The 15,372-nt window shown below is 54.0% G+C and overlaps 1 protein-coding gene across 1 annotated transcript in view; it reads left to right on the top strand.

Annotated features, from left to right (window-relative positions):
• SH3RF3 (SH3 domain containing ring finger 3) overlaps positions 1-15,372 on the top strand; it is a 376,150-nt gene that overhangs the window by 284,209 nt on the left and 76,569 nt on the right. The window contains exon 6 of the mRNA XM_034657262.1: positions 6,139-6,218. Coding sequence (XP_034513153.1) covers positions 6,139-6,218 — 80 coding nt within the window. The remainder of the gene's footprint in view (positions 1-6,138; positions 6,219-15,372) is intronic.

The following is a 15,372-nucleotide window of genomic DNA, read 5'->3' as shown; positions in this document are numbered from 1 at the left end:
AGGAAGCACGTTCCTAAGAGTCTGATTTACACTCCGTGTTCCAGAGTGGTAGCGTGTGATGAATAAAACATGCTCATTTCACTGCTCCTTGGGGTGATGACAGTGTTTTCTGGACTCATATTAAAAATTAAAACGTTGAGATGTTTTTCTCAGGGTCTTAGTCTGTGTCAGTGTGTCCAGGAAGGTGACTTGGAGCCCCCTTACAGCCTGCAAACCACAGACCCCCTTTTTCCCTCTTCCTAGTCCCCACAGGAAAATAAAATGGCCTGTTTTCCAGTACTGCTCAGGGGCTCCATTAAAATGCAGCCCTGGGCCTCGGGTGTCTGGTAACAACTTGACAATTTAGAATCGGGGGTCCACGGCCACAGCACAATGGCCAGAAGCTGGGCCGGGCTTCCAACCAGCGGAGGCCAGAATACCATGGAAGGATATGCAGGGCGCCATAAGAAGCCATAGTCCAGGTTTTATCGACTCTCCGCTCCAGCAGTGTGTGAGCCACTCACCCGAGCAGTCCCGGTGGGTCTTCTTTTATAGGTAGGAGAAGTAGGCCTGGAAGTTTGCCTTGTTTGTGGGATTACATAGCCTGTCTGGCCCCCGGCCTCCCAACAGGTGCATGTCCTCAGAGGGCAGTGAGTGTGCGTGGCTCCAAAGAACAGCATCGCTAGGCTTCTTGGCGTGGTGTCCTGCTGTTTGCTCACATTATGGTCAGTTCCATTTGATGGGGCATCATCTCTGACCTGTGACCCAGCCAGCTGACCCCGCACATACTTGGCTCCTGTCCAAAGCTCGTGGGCTATGTTTTTGAAATTAGGCCCTAAGGGATTGCTGGAGTCACACATTCCATAGGTTCAGTGGCTCCAAGGATCCTGTTGGTGTTGGATGGCTCCCCCAGATCAGGGTGCGTTCACCTGCCTGGGCTGAACCCCAGCTTGTGTCTGTTCTAGAGTCACCCAAGAAGAATATGACGTGAACCTGTTTTATCAGAGCCACAGACCTTCCTTGTGACGGACCAGTGGCTCGGCTCCGTGGTGCACAAGGCTGGGCTGGGCTTTGAAGTCAGGGCAGACATGTCCACCTGCTGACCTCTGAGATGGGGAGAATGTCTTTTTGAGGCCTGCACTCCCAATTATTTTTATTGGAAAGCAGCTGTAGCTGCTTCTCCTTCCTTATTTTTATCCCTGCTTGATTTCTCTCACTCTTGCCAAGGCTTCACTAATCCCTTAAGGCACAGAATCATTTAAAATTAAGCCATTAAAAATCAAAGCAGTATCAGCAATGTGGCTCTTGGCTAGGAGGAAATAGGCCTCAGTCCCGAGGCCCAGAAAGCCCCGTCCAACATGGTCAGAGCTAGAGAGCGAGAGGCACGAGACTCCCTGGTGTTGCATTAAATCAGTCTCAAACTAAACTTCGCTTGTCCCGTGTGATCTAGGAGCAATTTATTAAGGGTGTAGCAGTGCCTTCCGTGAACACCGTGCCTCCCAAGCCCTGGCAGGATGCTGATGATAGGGAACCCTGTGGGATGCGCTGTGCTCATGAATTTTTAATCAAAACCCCTTAAAGGAGAGCCCTTTCTTGCTGTGATACCCAGCTGCCTCCTGGGGCTACTGAAGAGGCCCCAAGATCTCATCAGTTACGTCTGCTCCGCTGGGGGTGTAGTCCTCAGTTGTCCACAGCTCAGCAGTCAGTGGGGGGGTCACCCCCATCCACCCCTTGGCCCCAGCAACATTTCTAATCAGCTCCTACTGACGGTAACAAAAATGAAGATCTGATTCAGAGTAGGATGGATGGAAACCCCGTCTCCATTGGAAAGTCACACTTTCCGGATTTTATATCCCTGACGACAGTGCCCGGCCCAGCGTGGCCACTACTCAGCAGGTGCCCTGAAAGGCCTTTTGCCTTGGGCTCTGCATTACATTGCCCAGAAGAGCAAGACAGGAACACACACTCTGTTGAGCTTTAGTCCTCGATACTGTCCATCTTGACCTTGGAGAAAAAAACATTTCACCTGTGTGATCTCTCTGCTGTTCACTGCAGCTCCAAGTAATGGTTTGCTGTGCAATCCCACGTATTTGCTTTATAGCATTGGCCATAAGTTTCAGCTGGAAGCCAGGTTTCCAGCAAAGCTGTGAGAAGCCTCCCCCTCCCCGGCTTTATTTAGGTGCAGTCCCGTGTCTCATATGGTCCCATGTGCCCGGGCAGCCCCCTGGTCCCCCTGAGCCTCCTGGCACTCTACCACATGGTGTGTCCTGCGTTTGGTCCCCAGGAGCTGTCAGATGCCAGCAAAGATGGGGTCTGGAGCCCTAATGCCACGAGCTCCGGCCCAGCCCACAGTCTCTGCTGGCCTCCCCCCTGCCTGGCAGATGGACAGCAATCTTTTCTGTCTCCCCTGCTCACGTACATCGTTGCATCCTGCTGGATTCGGGCTTGAGCTGCTCAAGGACACTGGGGGGTAGAGACCCCGGGCAGGCTGACTTGCAGGCGCAGCAAGCCTTGGAGCGACCCCCACGTGCAGCAAGCCTTGGAGCGACCCCCACGTGCTGCTGCCAACAGTTGCCTCGTGGCTGATCTGAAGGGTCACCCCCAGGGTCCTCTCTTGTCTTCTGCTGGCATTGCCACAAAGATGGCATGTGTACAATCCAGGGACGCAGGGAATCACCGTCAACCAGAGTGTGATCTTAAAACAGACCTCAAATAATTGAGCCCTGTTATTCTTCTTACATTACTTTGAAAATGTATCAGGAAACCATAGTCACGTGTTGATATTAAAATGATGAAAAACTTTTAAAAGGTGGGGAGACACCCGGTGCCTGAGTCAGTTAAGCATCCAGCTCTTGGTTTCGGCTTCAGGGAATGTGAGTCCTACCAGACCCATGTCGTTTGTGTGTCCTGGGAAGCGGGGTCAGGGAGCATGAACCACCTTGGTCATCCAGCAGTGACAGCTGCCAGCCCTGTAAGCATGCTGTGCGTGCCGGCATCCCCATATTGAAGGGATCCCCCTGCCCTTCAGCTTCCTGGGCCTGTCGGCAGCAGTCAGCCTGGCTGCTGACGGCTTGCCCTTGGAAACACTCACGTCCCTGGCCTGGAGACACCATCACTGTAGGTTTTCCTCCCGTCCCCAGGACCAGTTGCTCTGCCACATTGTGGTGCTCGGGTAAGGTGTGGGTCTGGTCTCACCTCCGCCTTTCTCCCACCGCCGTTCAGGGCCTCTCTTTGCCCTCAAGGTAAAGACTGGAACCTGCACGGTGGCCCAGGGAGCCATGAACGGCCTGGCTCCACAGCACTTGGGGGCTTCTCCCTTGTCCCTCCTCCAGCCTTCCCTCTCTTTCCAGTTTTTCAAGCATGCCGAGCTTGCCTCTCCCAGTCTTTGCCAGGCAGGCCTCTCTGCTCCTGCCTCACCCGCCTCACCCTCGCCACTGCACCTAACAGGACTTCCTGCTGCTCACAGAAGCCCTCTCTGGCCCCAGCCCCCAGGCGACATCCCTGTGATATGTTCCTGTGGCCCTGCCTCTATTATGACATATGCAGAGCGTGTCCCCCCCAGTGTGAGCACCATACTGGGGTCAGAGGCTGTGTTTGTGCCCTGAGCCGGTCCTGACAGTCAGGCCATCAGCAGAGGTCAGTGAGCACCGAGAAAATGCCCTGCCCGGGCACAGCAGCCCTATAGCTTGGCTGCCCATCACACACTGTGTTGCCTGCGTGGCGGGGCGAGGCAGCCACTTCCCATTAACTCACCAGTTGTGACCTTGTTCAGCTGATGACTTGCTCACCAACCTCTGCTGACCACCCCTGCCCCACACCCGTTCTAGGGAGAGAACAAAGGACCCTAAGCTTTCTCCCACGGCCATATAAGGAGAGCTGTGGGTCCTTCATACCCCAGGGGTCCTGGAGCCAGGTGGCCACAGCCGTGGAGGGCCCTCTGGTCCCTGCCGGAAGCTCTGTGGAGGACGGCCCCTGGCCAGCTGTGGTGAACTCCACCGGCAACTATCCTGAAGGGAAACAATCCTGAGCCTTCAGTGGTCTCTGTCTCCCTTCTGACAGACGGCTGGTGTGATGGGCAAGCAAGAAGTCTCTGTTCAGCCTAGCTCCCACGCAGCACTCTGGAAACACGGCGTCTGTGCGTCAGCTACAGGAACACGTGAAAGGGCTGCCTTTGAAAATCAAAGTTCTCTCTCACAGGAGTAGGAACTCCTGTGAGACTTGAAGTTGCCTGGGAGACGCGAGGGAAGTTACACTCCTGCTTGCACATTCTCATTCTGCCAGGCACCCCGTTGTCCCAACAGGAAGCAGCAGACTTTCTGACTGCTCAGGGGTGAGGTCTCTGGCAGCTTTCCTGGTCTGGTGGAGGAGAGAAGCTGATGGCCCAGCGAGGGAGTAGTAGGGTGCCGGTAGCACATAGAGCTCGTCAGCCGAGCAAGGTCAGGAGTGGTCAGTGAGTTGATGAGAAATGCCCCCCTCAGGCCTCCACACAGGCAAGAAAGGGACATGACGGTCACTTGCAATGTAGGCTGGTTCTGCCTGCCTGGAGCACGCGTCCCGTGCATGTCTTATTCCATCTCTGTGACTTCTGCTTCTAGTGACCTTCACCCACTTGAGGACCACCAGTGGCGCCATGCTCATCTTTGCCAGTCAGAGCCATGGGCAGCCCCCGTGCAGCCCACTCCCCCACCCGTCTCTGCCAAGGCATGAGCAGCTCCTGAGGCTTCTGCTCAAGCCTGCCTGGCTCCCTGTTCATCTGGATCCAGTTCCCTCCAGGATCCCTGTCCTGTCCCTTGTTGGGGAGCCTAAAAGGTGCCCTCGAGGAAGGTCTCCCTGGCTCCCTCGGCTTTGAAGGGCATGGATCCCGCCCTCCTCCAAACACCCCTAGATGTCCCCTTCTGTATCAGTTTCCTGGGGCTGCTGTAACTGTACCACAAACTGGGTGGCTCAAAGCACCAGGAAGTTATTCTCTATCAGTTCTTAGGTCAGAAGTCTGAAATCAAGGTGTTGGCAGGATTCGCAGCTTCTGGAGGCTGAAGGAGAGTCTCTCCCAGCTTCTGACTGCCCGGATACCTTGCCTCACTCCCGTCTCAGCCTTCATCTTCGCATGGCCTTTCTCCCCGTCTAGGTGTCTCTCTTCTCCTCTTCTGTCTCTTCGAAGGACACTCGTCACCAGAATTAGGGCCCGCTGTACTCAAGGGTGATCTCATCTCAGGATCCCTACCTTATACTGTATCTGTAAAGACTCTTATTCCAAACAAGGTCACCCTCACAGATATCGGGGACTATGGCTTGGGCATCTCTTTTGCGAGGGACATAGTCCAACTCACTGTGGTATCTAATACCTCTGCCCAGGAAGAAGGGTGCTGCCCTGGGGAGGGCTGGGGCAGGACAGGCAAGGCAGCTGCTGAGGGGCTGGGGACAGTGCTGCCCCTTACATCTGGCTCTACAGGATTCCCTGTGCAAAATCACCTCAGCAAGATCATCGTGTGGCCCAGGTCCCTCTGCTTGGCCCTTAAACACTTCCTTAGCCAGTTTAACATGCACCGCAGGCTTAGTGGGAAGCATCTCAAAGTAGACCACTCCTCCAGCAGTCTCCCTGCCTAGTAAACCCTTAGCCTTCAGCGCCCCAGGGGTGATGTGGGAGATGCTTGCTCTCCAACACCTGTCCTTCTGTCACTGCCACAGGACCAGTTTTCCTTGCGGGTTAACCTTCAGCCCTGAGAATGCAGCCTTTACATAAGCTTGTGCTTTGTCGCATGAAAGGTTTTGTCTGGGTTTTTGACAAACACAAGAATAATTAATTCAAGTTCTAAGAATAAAACAGGTCTTCCACACTGTCTTTTTCTATGTTAAACACAGTGTGATGCTGACCAACCCAGACCCAGGCCCAAGAGGTGACTCTCTGAGCCGTTCCGGGGGGACGCTTGCCAGCTGCTTTGGGACAGGTGTCCATGGCACCAAGCTCCTCCAGTGGGCTGGGGGAGAAAATGTTATTAACAAACAACCCAGGCAAGTGGAACTTGAGAGTTTTGAAGGCTGGAAGATGAGGCCACTGAGGAGAGACCAGTGTCTCTGGACTCCAGCCTGGCTTTGCCTTTCTCTTCCCTGGGGCAGGAGCCTCCTGTCAACTCACTGCTGTCTCCTCTTGTCTGTTTCCAGGACTCCTCTTCCTCGGCCGGACCTGCCCCAGCGGCTGAACAGCAAGCCACAGCTCCCAAAGTCCAGCTGCCCCTCAACGTGTGAGCTGCCATTTATGTTTCTGGGGTCCTTCCTGTGCCTTCGGCACCCCCCTCCCACCTCTGCTAGCATGTCCATGTACAGTTTCTGTAGGAGTTTCTGATTTGTTACCTACTAGTCAGTTTAGTTACATGTATCCAGAAATACTGCTGACAAGAGAGTGTGGAAAACAAAAGTCTCACAGATTCTTTCAATGTCACTGTCCCCAGGACATTTATAAGAAGGGGGATATTCAAGATATTTGGTGGCACAGGCACTGGCCGGTCAGGAGCAGACCAGCCACAGCACGGAGAAGACCCCGGAGGTCCGTGGGGAGGTGTGGAGCACAGAGGGGGCCCGCGCGGCGGGTGGTCTGGCCGGCCCTGCACGGTAGCTAGTTACCGAGTGCTCACAAGTAGCTCATGTTTTCACAGCCACAACTGCCCTACAGTTAGGGCAGCTCATATCACAGCAGCTGCACATCATCCCCAAATATAACCCGATGAATCACTGCCAGGAAACGAGATGCTTATCTTGTTTAGAAAATTTGCTCTTGTTAAATTACAGCCCTTAAGAGCTGCGTGCAGTTTAAAAATTCTCTATTTAAATACTGTTCTGAAAAATTAGACTGCCTTCCACTCTTTTATTTGGCAATGAGTTCAGTTATTTGAATGAATGTTTTGAGGTGGAGAATCTGAATTTGGCGAACTATGGCAAAGTTGAACATGCCACAGATCCAGTGCAGGTCAAGGGGACACTTAGAACCCACACTGTTGCAGAACAGAAGGCATTCCAAGCGAGAAACAAAACAAACGAACAACAGCAACAAAAAAAAGCCTTTTGAAAAGGCAAGTTGCCAAGCTTCAAAGGTTTCCCAGAAGCTTAAATATACCAGTGCGTGTTCACCTGCCTTTTTACACACAGGTGAAGTGTTTGTCTATATTTGGTGTCACATAGGAATCCCTGAGCATCTCCCTTTATCTGCCCACTGCTGTGATTGCATTATTCCCACAACCAACTAAACAAAAGGAAATTAAGACTTACCTATTTTTTACCTAGCTTCCTGAGGGGAATATTGATTAGTAAGCTACCTTTAGGTGTCTTCAGGCTGAAATTCAAGGTTTCACCAACACTGGACAGAAGATGCTCTCTTCTGACCTGGTGTCCTGATAAGCTCCATTGGCTTCCACTCAAACCTGGGGCTAAGGAGGGAAGGATGGGTAGTGAAGGCCTTGCTTTTCTGGAAGAACTGGATGCAGGACCCTATCCCTGAAGAAGTAGACCGTCACCCACAGGAGACCATTAGGCCCTAATGTGCTTCCCCAAATGAGAGATAGGACACAGTGAGCTCTTCAAGGACAAGGACAAGGCCCAGGTGTTTCATTCTGGGGTTCTCCCCCAAATGAGGCACACAGGCCCTCCGTAAATTTTTCCTTGTTCTGATAGCCAAAGCCTTCCCCACCCTGGGTGCAAAGGGCTTCTGGTATCAGCCCAAAGCCTCCAGCAGTTACACATCAGGTCAGCCACCAAGAAGGCTGCTCTGTCTTTGAGACCCAAAAGTTATTAATACAGCCCAAGAGTATTGTGAGTGCATACTGGAGACCTCAACCATGCCCAGACCTTCCATGTTGTGGAGGGCTTTTTAATTTGGTATAGAGTATGGAGTGACCTCTTTCTCCTGTCCCTGCTCTGCCCTGGGAGATGAGAAGGCCACTGTAGTTCCCAGCCCTCTGCCCCCTCCCTTTCTGCCTTCCCCCAGAGCACGGAGTCCCCATTTGGGTGGAGATTTTCATTTGAGGAACAGAAGGGAGACTTATGTGTCGGATAATGTCATTGAAAAGATGATAAGTATTTTAGCAGTCATGTGACTGCTGGTGACAGCGGTCATCTGAGCAGCAGACGAGTCGTGGCCAGTGTGACTAGGATTGGCTATTGAGAGTTAAACATGTGCTCTCTGAGGCAGTTTCTGCTGTGTAACAAGTAACAGGCCAGGGGAGACCATGTACAGCTTTCTGCATGATCCATTTTGAGAGCATGGCCTTTGAAATCACATTTGTTATTTTGGGGAGGAGAGAGTGAGGCTGGGGAGGAGAGAGTGAGGCTGACCTCATCAGCCCATCAAGCAGGGGACTAGCCCATCCTCTTGAGCTCCAACAAGTTAGCCGTCCCAAGTGTTCCAGTGACAGGGATCGGGGGCGGGGGGGGTCTGGTTGCTCTTTATCTCACTGTTCTTCCCAAAACTGTGCAAAAGTCACGTTCCAAAGTTTGAGATTGAACGTGAGAAGTGCTGCCTTCACAAGTGCAGCAGCAGCGACACCTGCTGCTGTGAGCCGGGGAGTTTGCACACGGGAGTGACCCCAGGGCCTCGGGGAGCGCCCCACAGTGCCAGGCTGAGGACAGTCAGGGCTGCAGTCCCTCCCACGGGCCCTTGTTCAGTTATCCTCATGGCACATGGGTCCGACTGCCACGGTTCAGGTCCTGCGCCTGGGTCACAAGCCCACGTGATGGAAAGGCCGGACCCCTCAGGTCCGCCTTCAGTAGCAGGATGTTCTTACGTCCTTCTCCTAGCGTAGGAAGGTGTCTGCTGGCATGGACTTCCTAGGGACCCAGTAGCCCTGAAACACAAGCAAGGGGTCTCAGTTTGCCCACCCAGTGCATGGAGGCGACTGCTGGCCTTCAGATCCGCATGGTCCGTGCCTTCCCTGCTAACGTCTGCAGTGTTGGGAAGCCACCCAAAGTCCACCCCTGGCTGTTGGGCTCGCTGCCCTTCATCTGCGTGACCCGCCGTGCCTCCCAGGGACAGAAGCGAGTGTCAGGGCAGAGAAGGCCCACCTGGAAGGGTTACAGCATTACAGTGTGCTTGGGAGTAGGCCACCTCTCAGGCTGGGGTTTAAAATTCTCACCTCCCCTTTAACGCAGGCATCTCAGAGCCAGACAGGGGACCAAAGGGGCGGACGGAGGGGAGGACCAGACAAAGCAAGGGCCTGAGCCAGCTCCAGAGTCTCACCCCAGCTCGGCCCAGTCTCTTGGACGCTCTGCTGAGGACTCTCTCATGCCAGAGGACGAGCAGAAACACGGGTGTCAGGTGGGCCAGCGCAAGCCAGACTGCTGCTCCCTGTTTGTCCCAGTGCCTGCAGGTCTATGTACCTGTGAGCCAGGGCAGGCAGAGCTGTGGGCTCTAAGAGCCTCCTTACTCTGCTGCCTGCAGACTGGAAGTCCTAGGTGACGAACTGGCCACTCCATGGCTTCATGACATTTCCCCAAACACTCCCCCTCTGAGCATTTGTAGCCACAGTCAGCCTTATTTGCAACCCTGCATCAGCTCACACCTTCCCAGCTCAGCTGCCACGTCCTCCAGGAGGATTTATGCGGCTTTCTGAGCATGGGTAGTGCCCCCGCCGACCCCAGAGCATCCTATGCAGACCCTGACGTGCACCTATGCTGTCTCCCCCTTCCCCAGAGTGGGTGCTCCTGGGGCAGGCTCCTCCACCACCTGGCCGCACCTGGCCGTCATTCTGTAGACATCCATCAAATGGTACAGTCAGTGACTGGGCATGTGTCTTGCTAACCTGAGCTAGTGTGACCCTGGTAACCAGAAGAGCAGGAGGAGAACACTTCACAGGAGTAATTGAAAAGAATCTTTTACTTATTCTAGAAAAGACATGAGCAAGCCATCATATAGAGGAAAAAGAGTGTGAAATTAATGGAGGCACTAAAATACTTCAATTCGCTCCTTGATTACAGCTGAAGAAAACTGTAGATAATTAACACAAGTGAACGTCTTGCTATAGAAATGAGCAAGTAATACGGGTGAGTGACGGTATCCTTGGAGATATCCAGTAGGCTGCCAGTAAAAGCACACCGTGCATGATGCCAGGCTGAGTGGCCCCAGCTGACAGTTGCTTCTGTGTGTGCACAGAAGGGCGCCTCAGGGCAGGGGGTGCGGGGCCTGACCTTCCCCCGGGGCTCGCACTCGCAGGACTGCTTCAGGCTGGAGGAGGGAGCACCTTATGATCTGAAAGCCCCATATAGCCTACAGGATGGTGGGGAAGATAGCTCTCTGAACCACATTCTCCTACTACTGCCTTAAATAAGGTATTTTTAGTACCCACCTTTGTGTGTGAAGTGACTCCCAGGCCTGCAGGAGCAGTCCCTGCGTGATCCACACGTTTTTGAGATGACCCTGAGCCGTCTGTGGATGTCTGTGTTGAGCTGAAGAGGCCTTTTAAAGGAATGGAAAGTGAGAATGGGCCCTGGGAACCGTGAGGATGAGGACCACACGGGACCCGCCTCCTTCATGCCAAGCCCGCGTGGCCCCTGCAGGCATCGTGAGGATTGGCCTGCCACTCTGAGCACTGAGGGGGGCACCAAGCTCGCTCAGGGACCTTCAGCAAGGCAGGTCTGGCTGCATGCGGTGGAGGGGACATGGTGAAGAGGGAGCGATGAAGTGACACTGCCGTGGTTGTCTGGTGCTTAGAGCAGGGACCAGGAGGGCTGCAGGCGTCCACCGACAGTGGGCGGGGCCGTCCACTGTTCACTCGGGGTCTGTCCCCGGCTTTTTCTTGGGTCTTTCCTAATGAAAGCCGGCGCCGAATGACAAATTCCCCCACCCCAGGCCAGTGCCTCTCCCCAGCACGAGCCACGGGCCGGATCTGCAGACACCACGTGCAGAAAAACAACCCGCAGAGCCGTCTGCTTCTGCTTTTCTCTCTGAGGGCACCCAAAGGAAAAATAAGTGGGGGGGCAGAGATTTTTCAAGGTGAAGTCAGTTTATTTACATTCCAGTTTCCCCAGCAACGCACACCTAGAGGCCGGACTTGAAGTATTGAGACCAGAGGAGAGATTAGTCGTCCACAGAACAAATTAGAAATAAAGATGAGAAGAGCACGCTCCTCAGTCCCACGCTGCAAACAGGGCAGCCCCTCCCAATGCAGTGGCCACAGGGGCTCCCCGGCTCCAGAACCCAGCCTGGCCCGGGCCAGCCTCAGCAGGAACTGCCAGCCTCCTCCACAGCCTCCCATAGCGCCCCGCCCCATCCTTGTGGCCACAGAGCCCCGTCTGCTTCCAGCTCGCCGCAGAAACACAGATCCTCCACTTTCTGAGCCTTCTTTTCCTCAGCTGAGAAATGAGGGGTCATCCTGGCCTCAGAGTTCACATGGGGCTTAAGCAAGACCCTGTGAAAGGCTGGCACCCGGCAAACGCCCCTCCCCTGCCCTTCTACCCTCGTGCGGCCTTAGCTGGTGGCCCAGGGTACCTGCGCTGGGCATGGAGCTCTGCACAGCTATTCTTAGGGCGCCCAGACATCGACCGCTTATAAAAAAGGTACAGTTAGAGTTCCTGAGGTACGATGGAGAGTTTAGAGACGTATTTGGAAGAATAGGGATGGGTCGTCCCTTGGAAGTGATGGCATCCCTGGAAATGACACCCATTGTTAGGACCCAAGAGGCGTCTGCTCCCTGAGCGTTGAATGAGTAGAATACCAGAAACCGTGAGGGAAATACCGACTGCCCACTGCTAAGAATGCAGACCTCCCATGTGAAGGGGCACAATGTAGCGTAAGATCCAAGTCTGTGTCTTCGCACCCTCCCCACAGTGATGCGGTCTCTCGGCAGTCCTGTGCCAGAGCATGACTGTGGGCTGCGGGAAGGTGCCCGGGCCCCTGCTTGGTGGCTCTGCGGGCCCCCACACTTACCCCACGTCGGACAGACTGGGCAGCTCTGTTTAGCCACGTTTGCCTCCAGGTTGCTCTTTTTCCTGCTTTTGTTACGTCATCGGGAACATGTCTGTTCATCTAAAATAAAAATGGAAGTTTGATAGAAGACTTCCAACTGAAAAGTCTTCATCAGGATGGCTTGAGGCCCGTGATGTAAGGAATCTTCTTTATTTTTTCATTTTTGTTTTGATGGGGAAGGATGGAAACTCCCCTTTTGTGCTGAGAACTGAATGCAAAGTGTTTATTCTGTTAAGTGGCATAGAGATCCTCAAATGTTGAGGGAAAGATAATCGGCTCCTTCCCAAAAAACAATTAAGTTTCAGTTATTTGATGGCTACTCCCCCAGGATCTTGAACATGACTGTCAAACAGTGCTGATGGTTCATGGGGTATTTACTGCACTTACTAACACTTGCTTGGTTTTTTAAATCTGCAGTATGCTTCCCGCATGGTGGCATTTGGGTGCTGATGCACATCTCTCGCTGAGCCTGGTGTAGGCAGGTGCAGGTGCCAGTCCTCAGGCTCCTGTGCCAACGTGAGCCTACACGCTTGCCTGGGGTCTGTCCTCTCACCGGCAGGGCGCATGATTGGGCAGGTGTCCCTCTGTCCGTAGCTTCAAACTCCACCCGGCAGGTGGACGGTGCAGGTGGCATGCAGAAGTCACCCTGGTCCCAGGGGCTGCAAGGATAGGTGGAGGAGCAAAGAGACAGTCCCTCGTCAAAGGTACCTTCTCTGGGCCACCCACAGGCCCGTGTTTAGAGAGCTCCTTGACTTCCCCCTCCCAGGAGCTGGACAAGCCGGTTTGGAAACTCTGTAAATAGAAGCTTTTCAACTCCTGTTTCTCCTCCCCTCTTTGACTCACCTCTCACCCACATACCTCACACCTCAGTTGTTTTCCTCCCTCCCCCAGCTCACTGCCTTCTCTGCTTGCTTCTGTCTGTCTGGGTTCTCTAGGGCAGCTCAGCTCAGCTCCCTCCTGGATGGACTCAGCTCTCTCTGCCCTCTTGTCCTGTGTTCACCCTCTGCTTCTCCTTTTCACTCTTCTCCTCACCTCTGAGACACCAGCACCCTGCAGCCCTGTCCCTTCTGCCTTTTCTTGCCTCCCCATGGTGCCCGTCCCCTCCTGGCACAGTCCCAACTCCATCCTGACCTCCTGAATGAGGAAAGCTGGTACCTGTTTGCTCTTGTTTTTGTGTTCAAGGTCGGCTGGCAGACCTTGGGGCTGTAAGAAACACTTTCTAGTACGTGCCTACACACACATGCAGATGCACACACAAACACACTTCCCTTCAGGAGCCTTCGTCTTAGTCTCAACCCCAGAGCCCCTATTTTATTCTTCTTTTATAAAACAAGTATTTATTGGGAGTCTCCTCTATGCCAGGCACATTCTGGATCCTGGGGGTAGATCAGCAAACAAAACAGATGAAGATCTCTACCATTGTGGAGAATACAGTGCAGTGGGGAGTGGAGGGCAGCGGGATGAGGGACGAGAGCTCCGATAGAGGGGAACATGGGGCAAATGTAGCATATTGGGGGAACACCCTGGTGTAGAGCTGCCCTGAGCCAAGGTTCGCTGGGAACCGCAGCTGGCGACGTGCACACGCGCTCCGCTTCCTCGGGGCTGGACCAGGCTCCCTCTGCACTGGCTCTCGCCCTCCTCAGGAGGTGCACATGCTACACAGTGGCAGGTGGCTGCCTCGCACCAGGATCCCAGCTAAGGACAGGATGATCTGTCATGGGGGGACTCAACTGCTCAGGATTCCTCAATGAGAGTGGAAGAGCGAGGCACTTCCACTCTCCAGCACAGTGCCCTCTTTGAGGAGGTCGGCCAGTCTTGAAGATCCACAAGTGAAAGGGGTCTTTGTTCGGGCCGAGCCCAGGCAGATAGGATGCTGTGGAGCACCACTTCAGGACCCAGGTTATGGCCAGCTGGCCCAGTCCTCGGACAGCCAGGAGCCCAGGGGGAGGAGGAGGACGTGTCCAAGATGCGCAGGACGTGGTCTCCTCCTGGGCCGGGGAGCTGAGGAGGCAGCTGGCGGGGCACAGGCTAGTGGTGGGCCTCATGTGGTGGCATCACTGCTCTACAGGGGCCTCCAGGTTCGGCACTGGCTCCGGGAGTGGGTGGGGTGGACATCGGTGCCCACACCTTGTTAACCAAGCCAGGGAGGAGGGCCCGGTGCCTGTTGCCCCTGCTGGGGGAAGGGAACAAAGTCAGCATGTGGTTCCTCCCTCCCTGACCAACAAAACGTGATTGTTTGCTGAGGTCTCTGTTGTGCACACACACAGCCCAAGGCTCCATCACCCCCAGCTTGGCACTGTGCTCCTGGCCACTGTGTATTCACAGAATCAAAAAGATTGTTCTCACACCATGAAGAGACAGAAGGAGGCAGGCAAGCAGGATTTATGCTTCAATTACATTTCCTTGAGAGCAGGCACAAAAGGCATGCGTCGCTGTTGTTCACAAGCCTCCCACGGCCCCAGCCGTCTCCTGTCCTTTCCTCTTGTGTTCATCCTGCCCTTGCCTGAGCCTGGGGTACGCCTCCCCACATGAGGCCGTCCCCGAGTGCTTAAAGGGCAAGCTGGTGGCCAGGGCGCAAACGCTGTTGCCACGTGACTATCCTATTTGTGGTCATTTCTCTGTCACCATCAGAGAGCTCCTGCGAGTCATCAGATGTGAAAACAGACAGATGACACCCCGGGTTCTCTTTGTCACCTGGGCCTTGCGTCAAAAACATGTATCTTTCTGCCCATGATAAGCAAGGGGGTCCCCTCCAGTGATGGCTTCCTTTATCCTCCCTGAAGCCCTGAGTCCTTCCTGTCTGTTGGTATTTATCTTTCCAAACAGAGAGAGAAATGAAGATGTAAGCCATCCTTTCATCAAGAAGAGAAGAGGGAGGAGTGGGGGGTGACCTGTAAACAAAGAAAATTAACCAGGCAAGGCCTCCACTGAATGAAACAGAGGCACTGGCAGTTTGTAGGGTCGGGTGAGAGGGGGGCAGCTTTTATGTTGTTTTACCTTATTTTACGTTATGCTAAGGACAGGACATCTTTACAGGTTCCCATTCTGTTGTAGCATGTTCCTCACTGGGCCTCTGGGACTCGGGGGGCCTCCTTCCTTCTTGCTTGAACCCTAGTGAGTCATTCCCATTTCTGTACTCACCTCCTGAGAAGACCTCTCCCAGGGTCAGGAGGGTGCTCTAGGGGTCTGGAGGGGTGAACGTGGCGCCCAAGCCATCCGTCCTGGTAGGAGTTCCTAGAGATGACACTTCCGTAACATCTGTCTTTTGTTTCTCATTGAGCTGAAGCCTCACCAGCTCTCCTCCTGGATCTTGTCAGTAACACGGTTGCCTGATACCATTCTCTATCAATTTAAAACCCATTTTCCCAAGCTCCCAAAGTAGCAAAGCACTTTGCAAGTATTATCCAGTCCTTGCAAGTGCCCTGTGGGGTTGGGGATTGAGGTCT

This window comes from Ailuropoda melanoleuca, chromosome 4 (genome assembly GCF_002007445.2).
Source record: "Ailuropoda melanoleuca isolate Jingjing chromosome 4, ASM200744v2, whole genome shotgun sequence".
In the NCBI taxonomy this organism is placed as follows: domain Eukaryota; kingdom Metazoa; phylum Chordata; class Mammalia; order Carnivora; family Ursidae; genus Ailuropoda; species Ailuropoda melanoleuca.
The sequence above is the reverse complement of the archived record's forward strand: the minus strand, read 5'-3'. Positions and strand labels throughout refer to the sequence as shown.